This window comes from Metopolophium dirhodum, chromosome 5, assembly GCF_019925205.1.
Source record: "Metopolophium dirhodum isolate CAU chromosome 5, ASM1992520v1, whole genome shotgun sequence".
NCBI lineage: Eukaryota > Metazoa > Arthropoda > Insecta > Hemiptera > Aphididae > Metopolophium > Metopolophium dirhodum.
In genome coordinates this window covers 23,775,845-23,798,763 of record NC_083564.1, presented here as the reverse complement: position 1 = coordinate 23,798,763, position 22,919 = coordinate 23,775,845, and the positions used below count along the sequence as shown (strand labels likewise).

The window sequence follows — 22,919 nt, the reverse complement described above, 5'->3', positions numbered from 1 at the left end:
GTAACTTATTATACTTATATGTACATAGAAGATGCAACGATAACCAAAGCGATATTTAGAAAATGTTGTCCGTCAGCCGACTGACGATAGGCCTTAAGGCAAAACATTTAACAGTGTTATTTAAATAAAAATAATAAAAGTATGTCTGTAGTCCAGTAGTCGATCATGATCGTTGTCACTCTGTTTGGTTTAGCAATACTGCACACGGCTGCAACAAAATGCATTGCCGGTATGTTATAATATTATCTACCTACATCCGTTTATGTTTAGAGTTAATTTAATATGTGTTTGATAACTTATTTAGGAGATAGTATGTCGAAATCAAATTCAAAAATAAAATCTGGAGAAAATTTCTACTTCGTCGATGATCCGTACGATTGGAATGATTATTTCCGTGACTATTTCACTAGTTTCCAACATTTCACCGAAGAATTCACGAGCTCGAATGCAATCTATATCGAGCAAACTATACAGGTTGCGAACAACGTCGACAAATTACACGAGTAAACTAAATCTATAAATTACCAACTTTATTATTATATTATATTATTACTCTCTAATAATATAATAATATTAAAATTATTGTTTAGGCAATACATTGCCCATAGGTACATGACAATATATTATGTTGGATTTTTTATTTCTAGTTTTCTGAACTACTCTGTGCCTTGTGGTGTGCAGGGCACGAGTGAATGGTCGAGGTCCGATGGCAATAGTCGAATAGTCGGCGGTACGGATTCGATACCAGGTAATAAAGATTGCACGACGATATAATATTATAATACGCATTTTATTATTATATTACTGTCTTATAATTTATTATAATGTTCATACATTATATGTTCCGAATTTGAATTTAATTGCCACCTACCTAAACCAGTGCACTTACCGCATGTCCGCGTACATACACCTTTTATTTGCAATCGGACCATAATAATATAATATGCTGCACTGACAACCCCGCACACTGTAACTAGGTACTGGTTCAAATTTCAATTTAAATACGTGGATATTTTAAAAACAAACCCACCTATTAACAATTCGCAGGAAAAAAAGAGGTTGTTTTAAGAAAAAAATTTTGTTCGCACAGGACAGGTTGTTTTATTATAAATTTCGTAAAAAAAATATTTAAGATAATAATACGATGTGTTCTCCGCGAGCAGGTGCAGTACATATAGGTCGAAATCAGAATTTGAATGAATGCATACAATTTAAAAAAAAAAAAAAACGGCGCACACGTGCTCTGAATTAATAATATCACCCTGTTCATAATATTATACGTACTGCAGGCGAGTTCCCGTGGCAGATATCGTTGCAAATCGTCACCGGCAAGACGGCCAGACATGTGTGTGGCGGATCCGTAATCAACGAAAACTGGGTGTTGACAGCAGCGCATTGTGTGGTCGGACTGTCGGAAAACGTAGTTCTGTCCGTGGTGGCCGGGAAAAACGACCTTTACACGGTCGAGAGTAAGTGGTTTTTCGTTCAAACCATCTCGCGTATATAATATATTATCATTCTTATGGACACGTTATTTGATAATCGTCATTTCTCTCCCCGAAAGATTACGACCAGAGAGTGAATGTTACGGACATACATTTTAACGGGTTCGACAAGAAATGGTTTTCCAGAGACATCGCGTTGCTCAAGGTGTTACCGGCGTTGGTGTTCGACGGCAGTCACGTGTCTCCGATTTGTATTCCAAGACCGCAGACCCAATTCGAAAATGGTAAATAGACTTTGTGTGGGGTGAAGTGACTATAGCGTCAGTGCAGACACCCCCAGTCGCCGGTTCAAAATGTAAAAAAAAATTAAAAATAGACTTTATGTATACAGGGACCTATATACCGATATATACAGACTACAGATATTCTGTATACAGCACCATTGCCCATTACAATATTTACATTATATTATATCTATAATAATATATTAATTATATTGCGAATGATTAAGACTTAAGAGGAATATTCCGAAACAGTTGCTTTTTGTTGGAGAATATCGGTGGTATACCTAGATACTATATTATTATGATATACATTAACAAGTCCTATATATTTTATTATTTTATTTTAAAACGCAAAATAAAAACACACATTGCTTACCACCACCACCTGTTGAAATGCGGAGAACGAGAAAATTGTTGTTGTCCTTTTTTTTTAACCTGTTGACTGAAATTCGGTAGTTAATATAGGTAGGCTCATCGAAAGTTTGCGTTGCCAGGTGGTGGTCAATTGGTCGTTGACAATTTCAGCGCTATTAAAATATAATTAAAAATTATAATATAATCCAATATTTTACCAGTATGCACAATAGTACAATATTATAATAGCCGGTCTCAATGTATAGTAACCTGCAGTAGGGGTGGTGGCCTCGGTATACTAATATACATTATAATATGTATCTCCTCCAATAGTTTTGTTTAAAAATGTACATCTGCAGGTGATTAAGTGAAAAATATTAACCTGCGAAATCTAATTTATGGCGACCATAATAATATACTGTTCTATGCTGCATTTGCTGCACACGTGTGCACATACAGAGTCGTCCAAATATCACGTTACCTACAAGCTGCGGTGGACAGTGTAACGGTCTAATGTGTGATTCCCAGCAGCGAATAGAAAATTTTGGACGACTCTATAAATCTATAATATATAGTTGTTGTATATTCCTTAATTACAATTTACAGTGCGATCGCTGGGGCGTGCTCAAGGGGGTGATGCGGGTGTCACATCCCTTCACTTTTGGCTTATTATAAAATATAATAAACGATATAAAGCAAGGAATGTGTAATATTTCCATACAATATTTACATTTACATATTACCGTTATATTATATATAACGTGGTCTGAAAACTGTCAAAAATGCATATCGTACCCCACCCTAGCTTAGCACGCCACCGATCGTACACGACCCGCATATAAACTCACACCGATATCATATTATTATAATGCACGCGTTTGGTAATTACCCGGTCACGTTTCTGTATTTTACATATATATATATTACATATTTATATATTTTACACAGCTTTGGCGGTAGTCACGGGATGGGGACGGTTGTCCGAGAACGGAGGGTTCGCGCACGTCCTGCAGAAAGTGCGATTGCCACTGATCGCGGTGGACGACTGTCTGAACTTGTACAACCACGCGGGTTACGGAGATTACGTCAGTCAGTGTGTGGTCTGCGGAGCGGGAACGCCGGAATACGAGGCGGACTCTTGTCAAGTACGAGCACAAATAGCAAATAATATTAACAGAGGACGTCAGCGCACTATTTGTTTTCTCTATCCGGCCCACGCGCGACAAAACGCATTTGCGCGGGATCATTATTTGTCTATGTTTTTAGTAATCGTAGAGTGAAATCACCCATCACGGAAAATACGGAGAATAATAATTTTGAGGGAATGTCATATCGATTTGTCAAAATGAAATTGTCTCGAAACGATATTTAAACATCACTTTAATGTACAACATTTATTTGTTTGTTTTAAAAGTCGTATATATACCGCAAAGTCAAATAACAATGAGACATAAAATCGATATTATGTCATTGGCTCAAAAATATTATTCTCTATGTTTTTCGTAATGGCTGATTTTACTCTAAGATTACTTAAAAACATTGAAAAAAATGATTCTGCGTTAATGCGTTTCGTCTATAATAATGCTGCGCCGCGTGGGCCAGAGAGAGAAAACAAATAGTGACATCCTCTTAAATTATATTATATATTGTGTAATATAATATATTATTATATTGCGTCGTTCCATTATATATGGCCATTGGGCCGAACCGCGAATTATACAATATACATCTCACGGACAAATTAAGATTCGTATTTAGGTATTTTTTACCAATACGCTTTATTTTAACCTAACGCGCGCCTCTCGTTCTCTATACCATCACTCGTTTGCCACGAAAAAATTAGATGTACTTATTATATTTTAATATATTCATATACCTAGTATATGCGGTCACTATGATAAATATATATTTTTTTTAAATTAATCGTCGTGTAATAATAATGCGGCGACTTAGTTTTTGACGGCTACGAAAATTGATGATTTTTTTAAATTTTTTTTTCATCATATTATACAGGGCGATTCCGGCGGCCCGTTGACTTGTCTGGCCGACGACAACCGTTTCTACCTGTGCGGTATCGTCAGCTGGGGACTGGGCTGTGCCCATCCGACCTATCCTGGAGTCTACACCGCGGTGTCTTGTTACTCGGATTGGATAAGAGACACGGTCGCCAGCTATTATGAACAACCCAGCTACCCATTATATAACCCATATAAGCATAATATTTAGCGCACACGACGATTTGACATTCTTGCGATTTTTCTTTTTTTTTTCATTATATTTAATTATGATTATTATTACTTGTAACACGTGTCCGTGCGTTTATTGTCGCGTATTACGCCTATAAAAATATAAACAGTTCATATCATATTATTATGTATATTGTGTGAACACTTATAGTTATAAGTATTTCACCTTGATGTTGGTCTCGATGAAAGGAGATCGATTTCCAGTCACACCGAAACAACGTTCATGTTTTTGAACATATTACATAGGTATTATTATGTTTTGTATTATATACGAAAATATCAGTAATAACAATAATAAATAATAATAATAAGCTATTATAGTATTATTATTATTTCAAACTATACGTTGGACTTTATACATACACGACGTGCCATTAAAGGTGTGACTGGTTTGAGTATACTTTTTTTTTTAAAACCGAAGCTATTATTTTATTTTATCGTAACTTTTGATCGACAGTAGATGATATTATTAAAATCTAAAACAGTGTTTCGGGAAACGTAAAAAAGTAACATTATTTCACAATATGACGTAGGTACGTAAAATGTTTTGCTCGTATAGAGATTAGCAAAGTGTGAACAATGTAATACAATGTGTATATTATTATTGAAAATTGAAATAACGTTAATAACGGACACGTTATAAATATTATTACGTGGACAGATATCTTAAATTATGTTGTTCAGATCTGCTTTAATGTTTTCAGTTCTCCAAACTATTTTTTAACGACCTAAGCCTTGGGGTCTGAAATGAGACTTTTCATTTTATAGACTTGTTCTTGGAAATATGCTATTAGCTATACTTACGCATATATTAATATTATATGCTCTCTTAGCTCAAACCCAATACGCAATATAGTTAATGATCTCGCATGTCGTATTAAATATTTTAAGGATTTTATTTTAAATTCAATAACAGAATAATTCGGCTGGCATGATAAATAGGTAGACTTGCATTATTAAATTCAAAGTTTCGCATGTAAATATATTCGACCAGACGTTATAGTTTAATTCATAATAAATGTATATTAAGTTTTTTTTTGTCCACACAAGTACAAATATCAATCGAAAAATATGCCAAACGAATTATTGTAAATTTAAAATTTGTTCTCCCTGATACAGTTAACGCAACTGTATCAGCTACTATAATATCTGATCAGGAGGTTAGTAACTACTAATTTTAAATATGAACGTTACGTAGACGTCATGTTTCATGGTTGTATGAACTATGAAGTTTCAATAGGTGTTGGGGAGTCAAAATTATAAATTTTCTGTCCCTTCACTTAGATCAATTTTAATAATATTTGTCGATACAATATATCATAGGTATTAGGTAATAATGTATTGCTTTAAGATAAGTATAATTATCATAAAAACTAATGATTCGTTCGCAATTATTGGTATACTTGTTATACGATTTTATGAAAAATAAATGACTAAAATAGCCAATAGTTACACGAATAAATGAAAATGTTTCATGCATGGTTTTGATGATGATAAACTGTCAGATAAATATATTTTTAGACCAATTGATACCTCTAAAATATTTAAAACCAAGATATTTATAAGTTAATTAAATACCGATTATTATGTTATTAAATATATACAAGTAATATTAACCTTATATGTATGTTACGCTTTAGTTATTTAGATCAATGAAAGTAACTATTACTAAAAAGGTGACATTTAATTTTAAACGCTCATAAAAAATTGTTTAGATATTACTATTTTTTTTAAGAAAAATCTTGAAACTAGATTAGGTAATACCATTGATTATGAATATTACCGTAATACGTACAATACTAGGTAAATTGTTTGCACATTAAATTAGTAATTTTACTATAAAACATTGTTGTGTTTGAATTTTAAATAATAGCATTACAATATCTTACTGGTAGTGTTGTAAAAAAAACTTTTTAAAAGCATTCAAGTAATAATTACTCAAATACTTTTAAAATAAAGTGTTTAAAATATCACCCAAATACTATAAATAGTAAAGTATTTTGGTAATACTCAAATACTTTTCAGAAGTATTTAAAATAATCTTCAAATACAAAAAAAAAAAATTCTTTGTACTTTTTAGTTCTTAAATAATTTGTTAAAATAAAAAAATTTGTTAATTGCATTTTAAAACATGATTCGTTCAATAATCAAAATTCTGATCAGTCATGTTAGTTGCGCCACAACAATGAACTTTTCTCTACAGAGTTATATATATTAATTTAAAGCTATATGTATTTGGATATCTCATACTGTCATTGAAAAGCAAAAGCTTTTTACATATATATTTTGTTATTGACTTAAGTTAATAGTGATACCGACTACAGATGCATCATTTCGATCTTCGTCGACAATAGTCAATAAACTGTCTCCTGGAGAAAAAAAAAACATTTAATCGACGAAAACCGATACCAAATTGTCTGTAAGGCATAAATGATGAATATATAATATTATGTTGTTGTAATGTTAAAGCAAAACCACGACGGTATGGTATTTTTATTTAACAAGAATAATAAAATAGTAAGTAGAAACAAATTAATAATTAAAAGAATAAAAAAAAGTGGGTAAGTGGATGTCGCTCTGCTGTACAGTATTACAAAGTAAGTGGGTCACTGTAATGGATGGTGTTAAATTTGAATTCAATGATATAATATCATTGTATTAGAAAAACGATTCTGAGCGAAAACGGTCGGTCAGCCTATGATTATATTACCAAGTATAGTTGATGATATTATTGTGAATAAATTAATTTATATATAACCTATTTACGTGGAGCCTTGTTTTAAATTTTCAATCCTTAGCTATAAAAGTTGAACATTTTATACATTTTTAACTACAAAATAATTATTAAATTATAAATTAAATTGTCAAAATTTGAACTTTAAATGCTTATAAAAAAAATTGTGCCTATATATAATATTTTTCAACTGCTATTAGAACGATATATCAGGAGCCTTATATTAAATTTTCACGCTTTTTTACCAAAAAAATACAATTTTATTAATATTTATAGAAAAAAAACTAAAAAAATTGAAAACTGACAATGTCTGTAAACAGCTCAAAAAGAGTCAAAATTTTATGGTGTATAGAAAATGCTAATATAAACGTTCAGTGAAATTTTCAAGTATCTACAGTCATTCGTTTTTTAATTACAATAAAATAAGAAAATTGTTACATGAGAAATCGAGTGAATATCAAATGTTGTAAAAATATAAATTTCAGACGCTCATAAAAGCTTATATATCAGGAGCCTTATATTTAAATTTTCAAGCTTTTTTACTCAACCGGTAAAATTTTATTGATATTTATAGAAAAAAAAAACTAAAAAAAATGGAACTTGACAATGTCCGTAAACAGCTCAAAATAAGTCAAAATATTTGGAAAATGTTATGGTGTATAGGAAATGCAATTATAAACATTCAGTCAAAATTTCATGTCCCTACGGTCATTTGTTTTAGAGTTACACCAAAAACCAAAATCAATTTTCTCGAAAACAGATTTTGCGTAAAAATTTCCGTTTTTCCTTAATTTTTCTTTTGTTTTTCACGTCGCTTTTGAAAACTACTGGGAAATTTTTACTTTTGTCCCCGCCAAAGTACCAACTAGTTTCACTTTCCTATCAGAAAAGTTACTGTTGAAGAAAATCCAAGCACTTTTACTGTCCTAAAAGGTGATGACAGACACAAAAATAAAAAAAAAAACACACACAACATTGTAAAATCAATACATTCATCGCTTCGCTCAGAAGTATTGAATAGTAAAAAAAAAGTATTTAAAATACCATTCAAATACTTCAAAATAAAAAATAATAAAAAAGTATTTGAATACTTTTACTAAAATACTTTGCAACACTGCTTAGACTAATCAGTAATCACTAATGTTTATAATAATATTGTAAGATCGTTAGTTGTAACAACAATCGATGTTCTTTTAGGTAAATTTATATTAAATTTATATTTATAATTACAGATCAAATGTGATGGTCAATGAATCATCGTTTTTATTGTAGGCACCTATAATGTTTCAAACTTTCTATATAAGTATTTATCACGAATTAATTTTTTTTTTATCCTTAATGTTTTAGCTTTTATAATAGATTAGGGCTGTTGTTATTGTAACTGAGTTAGATTTTGTGGAGTAGTAAACTGTAAACTATTTTCCAAAATAAATCTTTTATAAAAAAAACAGTTTCAAAAATTTCAAATATTAATTGCTTATCGTAATAAAAAATATCCTTGCAAGGGTAGTTAAGTTGCAACCGTATTTAATTTTAAAAAAAAAGTTCAACAGTTATTTCAATCGAAATAAATAAACGAAAAAACACGAAAAAAAAACGTGGAAAAAAATGCAAAAAATTTAGATCGCCGCCTGATAGAGTCGGCGTGGCCTGCAAACGAGCGTTCTTCTCGCAGCGCGATCCTTATAATTATTCAAACTTTCTATACTGCTATTTATCACGAATTAAACTTTTTTTGTTCTCAAATAAATAATAATTTGAATGTAAACTGTTTTCCAAAATAAATGTTTTATAAAAAAATCAGTTTCAAAATTTCCAATATTAATTGTATATTGTAATAATACATGTAAGGGTAATTATAACTTATAAGGCATTAGTTAAGTTGGAACTAAAAGTTCAAAAGTTATTTATAATAACTAATATTTATTATAATTCAGAAATTAAAATAAATAAACGAAAAAAACTAAAAAAAACCGTGGAAAAAAATGCAAAAAATTTAGATCGCCGCCTGGTAGAGTCGGTGTGGCAGACGCGATCACTATAATGTTTTAAACTTTCTGTAAAAGTGTATAACCTTCATCACGAATAAACTTCTTTTGATTCTAAATGATTTAGCTTTTATAATAAGATAGTTGTCATTGTAACCGAGGTGTAAACTGAGTTGGACGTTGGGGAGTAGTAAACTTTTTTCCAAAACAAATGTTTTATAAAAAAAAAACGGTTACAAAATTTTAAATATCTTAACCGTGCATTGTAATAATTAAGGGTAATTGAGTTGCAACTAAAAGTTCAATTTAAAAAAAAAATTTTAAAGTTAATAATTTAATAATAATTTTTTAATAATTTCAATTGAAATAAATAAACGCAAAAAAAAAAAAAAAATCGTGGAAAAAAACGCAAAAAATGTAGATTGCGGTCTGGTTGTATCGGCGGGGCTGCAAACGAGCGTTCTACTCGCAGACGCGATCCCGCTACTGCTCACCGCGGAGACTTTTGGCTGCTGGGTTTCCCCCCTGGCCCGGTTCGCCTCGCCTTAGCTAACCTGGATCCGATGGGCTACCCCGCCGGATCCATATTGACGACAAGCTTAGCGCGGACGTCCGTTCAACGCGGAGCGTCCCGCCACAGTTACCCCCACCTCAAACCATCCACGCAATCCGACCTCCGAGCAGCCGGATTACAGGAGCGCGCCGCCGCTCCCGGTCGAATGTATGATGGAAAATACTTCTATTTAAACGCCGCAATCGCGTTCGCGTTTCGTACTGATACTGTTATCAGGTAGCGGCGAACACTGATAACGAGTGGATGAGACAATATAATATTCCCGTTGCCGAATTTCGTTTCTCGATATTGTACCTACGTTTACATTTTATGCGTATCTTGATTCCGAATTCGTACGTCGTTTGACGAATTTTACGTGCTCGAGTGGCTCAGACAGTCGTGTGCTGCCATTGTTGTTCCACGGTATTACCGGGTTTCAAACGGTATTTGAGCATGATGTTCAATACGCTGAGGTTTTTGTCCCGACTCTCGTCGACCGCCGTTCCCATTGGATTGCGGTCATCGGTTTTGAACAGACATTCGGTTCGGAGTATCTGCTACCAATGTCGACAGCCGATTCTGGCAAACAAATTTCAGTGCGTCAACACGGGCAGACGTTACAAACGCACTAAGAAAGAAGTAATGTCCGGCCCAATGAATCCATCAACCCCCTCGAACACGAATCTGTAATTTATCGATTTATTTATTTATTTTGTAGAACGATCGAGATTCTGACGATGAATTAGATTTAGAAATGGACGAATCCAGTCAACTGATTAAATTCAGGACCAGTACGATGAGAATGGATACTGTCCTAAAGCACGCACTAGGAAAGTCTAGAAAGTAATTTAACTGGCGATATGAGTATTACGATTGTCGATTTATTACAACATCAATATATATTTGTTTTTAGTAAGATTGAAGTAGCTTTTTATGAAAGTCGAATCCGAGTGAATGGAGAAAAAGTTATGAAGAAAAGCCACTCAATAGAAGTGGGTGATGAGGTGGATCTGGTCAAAGGTCCTAGTCCAAATAATCCAGATTTTCTTTTAGTATCAAGAGTAGAAGTATTGTCTGCCGAATTAGATGGAGATGAATTAGATGTAAAATTAAAAAAGTATAAGAGCCTTCTGATAAACAATTATGAAAATAAATGGAAATCACAAACATAAAAATATATTGTACTTTTAGATTAGATAATTTCATTATAATATGAATAATTACCATTTATAGATTAAACTCCAAGTGTTCAACATTGTACAAATAAATTTATTTTAAGATCACTGCCAATACAGGTAATTTATTTTTGTCTTGTGTCACAGGTGAACATTTTAGTGTCAAAGATGAAATTTATTTGATTATGCCACAAATGGCACCAACACTAAAGTGAACACTCCTCTAATATTCATGGATCAGCCACAGAATAAATGAAATATATTTCATCTATTATGTGGATCAGCTACTAGTAGACTGGATAGTACAATTAAAAATAAGTAATAAACTAATAACTAATAAATATTAACAAAAGTTATTTTGTGTACTTACATACTATTATAGACTATGGTATTGTATGCATCACAGGTACTTACAACAGTATCAAGTTTTCAATATTTACAACAGGAACAAGTGTATTATACACCAGTATTTTATAAACTACTAACATTGAACAGGACAATATTATTTGGAGTTTTATAGTGACGATAAATAGAATTAATTCCTTAAAACAGTATAAAATTAAAACCATTTACCAAATTACATATTTCATTTTTGATGTAGAGTAAAATATTTAATCTTTCAAAATTAAAGATTATTATTAACGGTGACATATTATGTAAATAAATAAAAAACTGAAGAGTAGATATTATTTTGTTGACAATGTATTAAAAAATATTTAACATTCATAAAAACAATAATACCAGAAGCCGAATTGATTTAAAATACATTTTGTTATAAAATAATGGTAACAAATTAAAATTAATTATACCTCACCATCTGCTAATAATTACTATAATAGTATAATTATTATTTTCTAATAGTTAAAATTGTCACTAATTAATAAAACATATAATATATAAAATTAATTTCAATAATCAAAGTTTGTTTTATTTACATTACAAAGCCAAGCATAAAATTGTAATATTAAAATAAAAATTCCAATTTGGGTTGAATAAAATTATGCCATAGCACTGGCTGGTAACGAACTATGTTTAGGTTTCATTCGATTGACAAATACACGTATACAACCATTAAAATCTGCGCTTACAAAAACATATCCATCTTGGCTGCTGTTTTCATCTGTTTTCATTTGTCTAAATACCACTTCTGGATTAGGGGCAAAAATTGCACATGTCACAACAGCATTATGAGCTTTGATTCCTTCCCAGTAATCGTTACGATCTCGTCTTACCGATGTGAATTTTGAATAGTCATGATGGGTTTTCCAAACATATATGCACTGGTTTTCTGACCCACATACAATGTATTTGCCATCATGACTGAAGCTAGCTTTGATTTGACTACTTATATTAACATAGCCCTTATACTTGCAAGACAGATTTAAGTCTCTGAGATCATATAATCTAATGCGACTGTCATTAGAAGTTACCAAGACTTTATCTTCACCAGGCATTGGTTCAATACCACTAATTTTGCGTCCTGTTGAATTTCGGCCTCTTGTAGAACGCACATGTATTTGGGTATGATAACGTAATTGATCTGTTGTGTAAAATATACACCGACCATCATATGAACCTACAACAGCAAATTTACCATTCTGACAAAAATTAGCAGCAGTAATGAGCTTAGTCTGCCCTTCAACTTCATTCCAAACAGCTACTTTCTTATCAGGAATATTCCAAAGACGAAGTTTTCCATCCAGTGACCCACTCAAAAAATAACGATCATCGCGTGGATGAAAACATATAGCTGTTACAAAATCAATATGTTGAAAACAACATAAACATTCTCTTCTGCTTATATGCCATAGCCTAACAGTTTTATCCATTGATGATGACAGGACAAAATAATTTTTTGACCAAGCTATGTCCAGCAAATCAGAACGATGTCCGGTGTATGTACAAAATGGACGTGACATAAATGGCCCACGATCGTCTGGGTCAGCTGAAAATGATTGATCATCTACTGAGAGTTGAGAAACCAATGATTCTGTTGACGGGGTTGGTGAAACTTTATCAGCATCATATTTTTTTCGCATTTCGTGAAAATCTTTATAAGCATCTCGCAAAACCCAAACTCGAAGTACACGGTCTTGTCCAGCAGTAGCCAATAGTCTACCACACATAGAAAATTTCATACACCATACAGGACCAGTATGTTCATGGCAGAATTCCTAAAAAAAAAAAATGTAAGCAATATAAATTTATGTATTTAAAATTGTTTGTTTTAATTAACTAACTTGAACATGCTGAACAGAATCAAATTCATAGGGTCCTTTATGGCTATTTGATGCTCTCAATTTGAATGTTTCATTTACTTGAGGAGCATTAGGAACGTCAGTTGCGGGTTGTGGCCTTTCTACTAAATCTACAATATCCATAACATCTTCTTTGTGCCTTACGTGTGATACTTCATGTGCGATAGTTCTAGCTTTATTTACAGTTTTTTTAACAGTTGTACCCAAAAATCGTTTGATTCTTGCTGTGCGACGACGTATGGCAGATTCATCTACAGGGTCATCTCGTCCAGTAGCTACTGTATCATTAGATTTACTGCCAATGCTTTCTTCATCAGATTCCTTAAGTTTCTTTATAGAATTTGTTCTAAATGAATGGGAATCTAAATTGGGAGTGCTTACATATTCTGATGTCAAGCGCATTATATGTAGAGATAATGGGTTAATGCATTGAGGTAATTTATCTTCAGCTATACTTAGTGGAACTCTTTCCCCGGTATCCAAATTTAACACAGTTATTTGTTCCAATATTTCCTGTTTTTAAATTAATTTATAATTTTTTATAAAGATTCATATTTATTAATCAAAAATACTCACTATATCAGTTAATTTTTTCCCGGACTCTGTATGAGTTTTTAAAAACATATTTAGTTGCTGATCTCTTAACTCCTGTTCATCGCCAGCTGATCTTCGACGTTCTCGCGAAGCAACACGATTACAAGATCGATTAGAAGCTATACCACTTGAACCAGCCATTGGGTAGGTATTACTATGCGAAGCCATTGTTTTAGATTTTTCTTTCACTTCTTCAATTGCTTCTTTAATCATATTAAGAACTGGTTTTTCTCTAACCTAAAAATGTAAAATATTTTATACAATTTCAATATTTAAAAACATTCTTGCCAAGTAGAGTGCAGTCAACAAAATTCCTTAAAGGGTGTATTTTTAAAACTATCTTAATACAGATATTCTACAATCACGCTTAATGAAAAAAGTTAGCAAAAACTAAAATAAAATATTTTACTTACATGATGATTTACTATATATTGACCTTTGGTAGCAGAATGAAGATCTAACGAATGCTCTAATTCTCTTGTCAGTGATTCTATAGTACTCACTGGACTCGTTAAACAATTGACACTAGTTTCATCTTTTTCAATATTCAATTTCTATTCAAAAAATATTAAATTAATTATTATAACCCTTAAATTGATTCTTTAACTTAATAATATATGTACATTTGAATTATCTTCTATTTTAGCACCATCGTTTTCAATTGAAATGTTAATTTGTTTGAGTTTTCGTCGCCTTGGAGGGGCAATAGGTCTATCAGCATCTATACTAACAGTACCATTATTTGAAGATTTTGTGCTTAAAATTACATCAGGTTCATGGAAAGCTGTGAAAGTTGTGAAAGGTTCTGGAGGTACAATAGGTTTATCTTCAACAGAAACAGGTGTGTCCGGTTCAGATAATTTATTGTTCTCTGATGGCCGCAGAGCAGATTCTTTTCCTAAAAGTTACTTTATTTTAAAATCACTTTAAACAATTTAATAAAAAGAAATATAAAGGTACATAATATATGTAATAATTTAATAAACAAACCTATGAAATGATCTGTAGGAACGCTCCCCAATAATCGACCAACTTTACCCAAGGATAATATACTTTGCACAGATGCTCCATCAGGTTCAATAACTCTAAAAGGATGACTAGGTCTATGTGAAGGTGCTAAGAATACTCCATCAGCTGATGAGGTTTGACTTTCAGTTGGAGATACTGCTTGCATTTCGTCTTCATCGATTTGCATGTGCTGCCGAATTTCATTGAACTTACGGCGACCATTGTGCTCTGAAACCTAGTATGATTATTTTTGTAAATAGTTCTTTAAAAATAATGTTATTCATTAATTATACCAATTTGGGAGCACTTGATATTTTGAATGTCATATTTTTTTTTTTTTCTTCCAAAAGTTCTTTTTCGGTTTTGACCGTTTGTTTGGATTGTTCACTTCAAAACAAACAAATATTTTATAAAATGTAAGCTAAACAAAGGTATTAAAAAACGATCATTACTTTTGATCACGAACTGCAAAATCTTCAGCATCAAAAAACTCATCTGTATCACTACTAGTATTGGACATTTTTAAAAAATAAACATTGTAATCTATAATATATTGTTAGAACATAATTATTTTTTTAATAGATGAAATGGATTTGAAGTTTTTAAAGTGCTAATTAATATAAATTAATCATTATTCATTATGCCATTATTTTTTATTGCTTAATTCTTATTTAAATTTGAGATAAGAATGTTTTTAAAATGATTACCTACTTTGCTTTCGCTATCGCTTTATCCAAATTCCATTTTACCACTTAACATATCTTATCAATAAAAAAAAAAAAAGTTCAAGAGATAATTCAGTGTGTTTGTTAATACAATATAATATTTTCAACCTTTCAATGTCGAGTAAACTGAAAATACAAAAAATAAAAAAATGATTACCTACCGATTTAAAAATATAAAATTTTAATTCGAGAATGTGTAAGAAAATATCAGTGGAAAGTTATAAATTAATATTTATATTATACCAAATTACTACTCATTTGCACTTCCAAAATTAATTAGGTAATTTACATTATTATTCACAATTCACATTATTGAAATCTGAAAATTATATTAGCTATGTGATTAAAAATGTAAATAAATGTTTATTACAACTCATTACGCTGTAACTTTTTACAATTTAGTTGAATTATCTCACTGTTGAAAAACAGTTTATAGAATTTAATCTAAAATTGTAGATAGCGACATAGCGTAATAATTCTTTTGTCGATATTTAGATTTTCAACTACCTTCTAATGCTATTATACAGCACTACCACTCTACCTCATAAACAAAATGTTTTCTAATTTTATTTAATATACATAATAAATAATAATATGTTTAGGCCGTACGTATATACTTGAGAGTATATTATGTTTATGTAATTTATTTAAAATAAAAACAAGCGCAACGGTGTATCTTTTTGAGGTGCACCAAAATTTTCTTTTGCCCCGGGATCCCCTGCAGAAATAGGTAGATATTCTTATCCGTGGATGCTCCTAGAGTTCAAAATACAGCACTGGCCCAGCGTACTATTAGTAACAACTAACACGCGGGGGAAAATGCACACTTTGTTGAACTTTCCCCCCCCCCCCCCCACACACACACAAATGATCCCAAAGCATTTTGTTTGAATTAATTATGAAACATTTCTCGCTGTCGTCGTGAATAATATATAATATATAAAGGTATATGCGCATATTACGTACCTTACCTATATCATAAATTACGTTGAAATGCCCAAGTAGGCCGATAAATAGTATACCTATTGTAGCTATTCGTGTAGACAATATGTACACGATAATAAATCTATTATGTATTGCACCAGTGGTGGATCCAGGGCTTATTTTTATTTTATTTTTGGGGGGGGGGGTGGCATGGGGTGGGCAAAAGTACAAATATTAGCTTCAAAATTGGCTAAACACAGTGTAAAACATAATGAAACTACGAACATTGGAGGAGGGGGTAAATGCCCCCCCCCCCCTTGATTCACCACTGTGTATTGCCCGCGTATATGTTTATTGTATATGAGTGGGTGGATATAGACACAAAAAAAAACCTATTACATATATATTTTGCTGTTATGTCATATTTTATTAGTCATTAGTTCTAATTACAAATTCAGATCATTGGCCTACTGTATCACTGTAATTAAAATTATATTCAACTATAAGTTGCATTTAAATAAATAAATTAGTTAATTAATTAATAAAACAATTTTTTATTGTGTATACCTAACTGTCTTTTTTTGCTTATAATAGGTACCTATCTTTTTTATTAATGTTATTTTGTACTTCTTCTTTGTTTGAGAGTATACAATTTTCCGTGTTGGGAAAGTTTAGATTCTGTTTTGTTGATGTGTGATTCTGTGTAAGGACGATTGACATACTAATTATACAGGGTGTAATGGGTGTATCTTATGTCATTGTACGCGGGGCTTTTTAAGGATTATGGATCGATGATATAGAATTTCGTTAAAACAAAAAAAAAACGTGTCTTTATTTTTTTATAACAATTTCAAAACTTTTAAACACGCAGGTGTACCAATAGCAAAATCAACTTTATTTTTTTTAAATGGTAACTACTATATTTTTGAATAGATTCTGGTAAAGCTTTGAAATTTTTGATGGTCAAATCATCAAATTTGGTTCGCTAGTTGATTAACTATGGTCCTCTAAAGTGTAGTAAAATATGCATTTATAATTTTAATTGAAATAATTGATATAGGTTTAATTTACAAGAGCTAAATATTTTTTTCTTATAACTAACTATTTTATAACTTGAAATTTGAACCATAGCTAGGTTCCCTATAGTAGATATCGCATGCAAAGTATGAATTGAGCAGTTGAAATTCTTTAAGAATTATTTAATAATCGTGATTTAAAAGAAACTATTTGCAAGATATTTGGATAAATAGTCAATCTCAATATAGGTTTGTACTTAACTTAGGCATACTTAGGCTTAGTCCCCCCAAATGTCGGTCAAGTCCCCCCAAATGTCGGTCAAGTCCCCCCCAGTTCAAAATCTAGTAATTAGTACTAATTTTTATATTCTGTGGTACTAAGCAATATGGCCTTTGGGGAGGGGGGCTTGAGTCCCCTAAAAAATTTAGTCAATTTGCGCCTATGCCATTAGGTATTACCTTAGTCATGAGCCACCTAATATTAATCCAAATTAATGCTATTGTGAGAAAAGTATGATAGAAATTTATGATAGGAAAAGTACAAAATAAAATGTAAATGTCCAAAACTAAAAAATAAGAAGGGTTATGAATTTTAACTCCTAAATTCATACTTTGCACGTGATACCTACCAAAATATGGAACCTAAATATATATGGTTCAAATTTCAAGTTTATCCCACTACGAGAAGAGCACCACAGAAATTGCACTTTTTTCATTGCACAATTTTTTTTTACCCCAATACATACCTACTAAGGCATTAATGTCATCAATCGAATACCATTTACCAATTTACCATTATTACTTTAGCCACCTAATAATGAATCCAAATTTATGATATTGTAAGAAAAGTAACTGTGAAGTAATTAATTACGATTACCTATAATAACAAATTAAAATAATAATATTGATTTTGATGATTGTATGTTAAAATAAAAATAATAAACTATGTTTGCCAACAATTTTGTTTATGTTTTTTTTTTTTTGAGAGAGTGTCATTAGATTACCGATTAAACTACTTAAGTATATAAAAAGGTAGTTATAAGAAAAAATTATTTAGCTCTTGTAAATTAAACCTATATCAATTATTTCAATTAAAAGTATTAATGCATATTTTACTAATCTTTAGAGGACCATAGTTAATAAACTGGCTAACTAAAATTGATGGTTTAACTATTAAAATGTTCAGAAAAAAAGGCTTTATCAGAATCCATTAAGAAAAATTTCTTGTAGAAATTTTTTTTTTTGATAAAGGTAGACAAACTTATGGATAATCTTGTATTACATTTTCAAATCTTAGATTTCAAAAGAAAAGTTTTTATGAATTCTCAACTCAAAATAATTTGCTAATTTTCGTGATTTTTCCGTATTTTATCAAGATTTGAACTTTAAATGCTTATAAATAAAAACTGTGACTAAGGATTTTTAATTTTTTTCATCTGCCTTTGAAACAATAACCTATGAGCCTGTAAATAAGGCGCCCGCATTTTGTTCACAACAAATTACACTAAAAAATTTACACATTATAATATAATATTATTATTGTCTTTGTTCGGTTATTGTTTGGGATTATTTTTCATTCCGTTCGGTTCTACCTACAAACGTACAATAATTCCGCCAAAAATGACTACTCCTATATGTAATAATATAAGTACCAGAAATGCGCGCATCATTCACACTTCAAACACGTACCATAATGATACTGGGCGGCCCTATTGTACCTAAACATTATTGTAGTACTATATAGTGCCCATAGTGTGTAATATAAAATATATTAATGTGCATAAAAATATATGCTATTTTTATACACGCTCGTACAAAATGTATCGATCGAATTCAGTATTTTTTATGTCGTAACTATATTTATTACCATAGGTTATGACAAAAAAAAATTCAAGTAAACTAAATTTTTCATCTATTAATTTTACTTTAATAATACCATGCGAATTCAGAGATTAATTCATTTAGGAGGGAGGGAGGCTATGCGTAACTTTTGAGAGTGCATGGCCACTCCACCATTCCAGCCTCCTTAGTTGAGCTTATGTCCATAATCTATATCCGTTGTTCATTGTCATATTAATTCTAAAATGTATAACTTATTCGGTAGGTATAACATTAATATCGTATGCATAGTTACACAACTATATAATAGGCATCTGGCTAAAAACGAAAAAATATATTAAATATAATGCCATAATGTTATAAATAATATCTAGGACCATAGTAACGAGATTTGCTTATTTAAATTTAAGTTTTTAAAATTAATTATGTATACGACCACAGGCGTCCGATCAAACCCATACCGGACGCACTTGGAGAGAAACGCTGGTGGAGTTGGATAGAATCATCGGGGAATGTCCAGAAACTGGAGTGGCGCCAGACTGGAATGGCGCCTATACAATAATGAGACATACTGCACCGAGGACAAAGAGAGGACTAGCGGTGGGCTGTCGGACCTGGACGCCACGAGGCCGATCCCGAGTGGACGCGGTCGGCCTCCTCTGCGGTGACCGGGCCACGTTCTCGTTGGGCAGCGACGACGGCTTAGGATTGGTGTACTACAACGTAATATGCGGCCGAACGGCCGGCGGCGGAGGAGGAGGATGTGAGCTCGACGGCGGAGATGGATAAAAAAAACTATGGCGTGCAGCGGCGTTACTTGCAGCAGCCGGAGAAGAGGATCGGGATCGGCGAGGGCGAGTTTGGAGATCAGCCGCCGCCGGAGGACCACCGAAGGCATAATGTCATGGAAATGCTGCCCGCGTCCGGGAAGCCGGCCCGCCCGTGAGCGAGGACGGTGTTCGTTCTGCTGTGGTCGGGGCGGGCAAGTGGCCGGGCGAACCGGACTAGAAAGCCTGCTGCAGATGTCGAGGTGCGCGTGCCAGAGTTGCAGGTGTCGGGACCGGGAGATGGTGACAACAGAGTCGAAGTTGAGGAGGAACAAACGGAGTGACGGTGAAACTGAACAGGGTAAGAAGAGACGTGGCAGTTCCGAGAGAAACGAGTACATATAACATTTAAACATCACAGCAAAAGCCGGCACTTTCAGTGATCAGCCAAACCCATGTCCAAAATCCAAATCAAATATTACATATACTACCAATATTACCAAACAGACAACATGACAACACATTACATTATAATAACGTAAGTTATAAGCATACAGTATTTATGAACTAAAAGTGTTACGACTTATTATATAATATACTATATAACAATGTGTCGAAAAATCGTCAAAATTGTTAATAATTATTCTTAAAATTACAATTTCAGCATACCTATACGATTGACCAGCGAGCTTCCAAATGAAATGCTCGCCGGAATTCTCAAAGCCACATCGCACTGCTCGGAACTGCCATCGTCATCAAACCATCTTACCCTTTTATCAGTTTCACCGTCATCTCCGAAAGTTCCTCATCCTCCTCTAGTCACCATCTCCGGTTCCGGCACGCACGAGCCGCACTTCGATCTGCAGCCGGAAGCTTTTTAGTCCGAACCGCCCGGGCGACCGCCTGCCGGACCCCAGAACGAACTCTCGGGCCGGTTTCGCGGACGCGGGCAGCATTTCCGTGGTGGTGGTCCTGACTCGTCCTTTGCTTGACGGATCCTGGTCCCGTGCAGGCTGCTGCCGCCGCTGCATGCCATAGAAATCGCCGTCGAGCACCAGAGCATCCTCCTCTCCAGAAAACTGCCGGCTTGGTTCGGCCGCTTGTTGTAGTGCACCTCGCACCGTCGTCGCGGCCTGATGAGAACCCCCCCCCCCCCGCGGGGGTGGCTCGGTGGCCGCCAGGCGTCCTAGTCCGACAGTCCGCCGAAAAATGTCCTCTCGTCGTCCTCAGTGCAGTACGTCCATAAGCCGGACATTCCCTGATATCCAAAACCAGCGTTTCTACTCGACGATAATCGACCGGTTGAACATAAACAGAAAAAAAAAGAAAGAGTGTAAATCAGGAATTGGAGAAATATTTTCAACATTCGATTTTAATGAGTAATTATTGTCAAATACAGAAGACTATATTATATAGACTTGAAAAAAAAACCCTACATACCTAATTCAATAAAAATAAATTGTAAATTATTTAAGAATAAATTGATGGTTGTTTTATAAAAGCCTAATTGTTTTGATATTTTCCCAATACGTTTACTCAGTGTGAGTTTTATAAAACATTTATTTAACCAGTCCTAAGTCCTTGTATTGAAACGAATTAAATGTGTCTTAAACAATGGAATAGGTTGAGTGCGAAAAACGAAAATACTTTTATTTAGTATTTACTTAGATTATTAAAAAAAAAAGTGGGAAGTGGATGTCGCTCTGCTGTACAGTATGTTACAAGTGGGTCACTGTAATGGATGGTGTTAAATTTGAATTCGATGATATAATATCATTGTATAAGAAAAACGATTCTGAGCGAAAACGGTCAGTCAGCCTATGATATTACTAAGTATATTTGATGATATTATTGTGAATAAAGAAATTTATATATTTACCTATTTACGTGGAATCTTGTTTTAAATTTTCAATCCTTAGCTACAAAATCAGAATCTAAAATAGTAGTTACTATGTGAAAAAAAAAGTCAATTTTGCTATTGGTACATCTGCGTGTTTAAAAATTTTGAAATTGTTATGAAAAAATTGCCTGTTAAAAATAAAGAAACAAGTTTTTTTTTGTTTTAACGAAATTCTATGTCATCGATCCATAATTGTTAAAAAAAAAAACCCGTGTAAAATGACATAAGATACACCCTGTATATTTATATCAATATAATATCTTATATGTAGAGCGCCGATTTGTATGCACTAAAAAGTGTTAAATTATGCCACATAATATATTCAGTCAAAATCGTGAAAATATGCAACAAGTATGCAAGAAAAAAACTTTAAATTGTGTAATATGGTGAAAAATTCACAATTTAGGTAATAGTTTATAAAGTCATGACTCAAAAGTAATTAAGACAAATTAAATAACTTATAATTATTATTATTATTTATTAGTATCTACAAACAAAAAAATGTTGTAATTTATAATTTAATATTATGAAAATGAATAATCAATAATCAATTATAACTTATAAGTGCCTACAGAATATGCACTATAAACTGTACGCAGCTAACAACCATATAACCGTTGAAGGGTTTTGTTTAAAAATAATAATAATATTATTATATTACTATAGTGTCTAGAAAATGTATAATTCAATTTTATGCTTGAAAAAATATTATTTTATACATTTTTGCTCTGATATGCATTTTTAATCTTATCAAAATATACAGAAATGTGTAATAACCATTAAATATGCAGTATAATGCGAAAGAGATCGATGTTAGAGCTTCAAACTATATTAGAATTTGTAAAGATTACTGACAAAGATGTCATAAACGTGAAAAGGAAAATACCATATGGAATTGCATAAAAATCAGCGCTCTATAGGTATATTATGTTGTATACTTATATCTCTATAATTTATATAATATATATATGATATATGTATGATAAGTCTACTGAGTTTAGGTACTATTTTATAGTTTTATTTTATAGACGTGTTGGGCGGTTTTCAAAACTGTACCGCAACAGTCTGTGCGTCGCGGCTATATAATATTATGTATTATTTTATTGTAA

General features: G+C 32.3%; 3 protein-coding genes and 1 pseudogene across 3 annotated transcripts; 2 read left to right on the top strand and 2 right to left on the bottom strand.

The window, feature by feature from the left end:
- The first annotated feature begins 26 nt into the window (after positions 1 to 26).
- On the top strand, positions 27 to 4,450 carry LOC132945833 (trypsin-1-like). Its single transcript, XM_061015614.1, has 7 exons — positions 27 to 229; positions 305 to 503; positions 648 to 748; positions 1,290 to 1,469; positions 1,565 to 1,729; positions 3,032 to 3,228; positions 4,097 to 4,450. The coding sequence occupies exons 1-7, from the start codon at positions 166 to 168 to the stop codon at positions 4,307 to 4,309; spliced, it is 1,119 nt and encodes a 372-aa protein (XP_060871597.1). The 5' UTR covers positions 27 to 165; the 3' UTR covers positions 4,310 to 4,450.
- Positions 4,451 to 9,865: 5,415 nt separating this feature from the next.
- On the top strand, positions 9,866 to 10,894 carry LOC132945835 (mitochondrial transcription rescue factor 1). The gene is made up of 3 exons (XM_061015615.1): positions 9,866 to 10,243; positions 10,323 to 10,447; positions 10,518 to 10,894. Exons 1-3 carry the CDS (start codon positions 10,058 to 10,060, stop codon positions 10,774 to 10,776), a joined length of 570 nt encoding a protein of 189 aa, XP_060871598.1. The 5' UTR covers positions 9,866 to 10,057; the 3' UTR covers positions 10,777 to 10,894.
- Positions 10,895 to 11,685: 791 nt separating this feature from the next.
- Positions 11,686 to 15,314, bottom strand: LOC132945830 (WD repeat-containing protein 44). The gene is made up of 8 exons (XM_061015611.1): positions 15,092 to 15,314; positions 14,933 to 15,026; positions 14,622 to 14,874; positions 14,255 to 14,529; positions 14,045 to 14,185; positions 13,614 to 13,868; positions 13,020 to 13,550; positions 11,686 to 12,953 (listed from the first exon to the last, which is right to left on the bottom strand). Exons 1-8 carry the CDS (start codon positions 15,157 to 15,159, stop codon positions 11,778 to 11,780), a joined length of 2,793 nt encoding a protein of 930 aa, XP_060871594.1. The 5' UTR covers positions 15,160 to 15,314; the 3' UTR covers positions 11,686 to 11,777.
- Positions 15,315 to 16,190: 876 nt separating this feature from the next.
- On the bottom strand, positions 16,191 to 21,276 carry LOC132945659 (uncharacterized; annotated as a pseudogene).
- Between the last annotated feature and the right edge of the window lie 1,643 nt (positions 21,277 to 22,919).

Excerpts from the sequence above, each read along its gene's own strand:
- LOC132945833 (XM_061015614.1), top strand. The coding sequence starts at position 166 with ATGATCGTTGTCACTCTGTTTGGTTTAGCAATACTGCACACGGCTGCA. Across the intron at positions 230-304 it reads TGCAACAAAATGCATTGCCG|GAGATAGTATGTCGAAATCA; the intron begins GTATGTTATAAT and ends TAACTTATTTAG. Across the intron at positions 1,470-1,564 it reads CGACCTTTACACGGTCGAGA|ATTACGACCAGAGAGTGAAT; the intron begins GTAAGTGGTTTT and ends TCTCCCCGAAAG.
- LOC132945835 (XM_061015615.1), top strand. The coding sequence starts at position 10,058 with ATGATGTTCAATACGCTGAGGTTTTTGTCCCGACTCTCGTCGACCGCC. Across the intron at positions 10,244-10,322 it reads ACAAACGCACTAAGAAAGAA|AACGATCGAGATTCTGACGA; the intron begins GTAATGTCCGGC and ends TTTATTTTGTAG. Across the intron at positions 10,448-10,517 it reads GCACTAGGAAAGTCTAGAAA|TAAGATTGAAGTAGCTTTTT; the intron begins GTAATTTAACTG and ends ATTTGTTTTTAG.
- LOC132945830 (XM_061015611.1), bottom strand. The coding sequence starts at position 15,159 with ATGTCCAATACTAGTAGTGATACAGATGAGTTTTTTGATGCTGAAGAT. Across the intron at positions 14,875-14,932 it reads TATCAAGTGCTCCCAAATTG|GTTTCAGAGCACAATGGTCG; the intron begins GTATAATTAATG and ends TAATCATACTAG. Across the intron at positions 13,869-14,044 it reads AATATATAGTAAATCATCAT|GTTAGAGAAAAACCAGTTCT; the intron begins GTAAGTAAAATA and ends TTACATTTTTAG.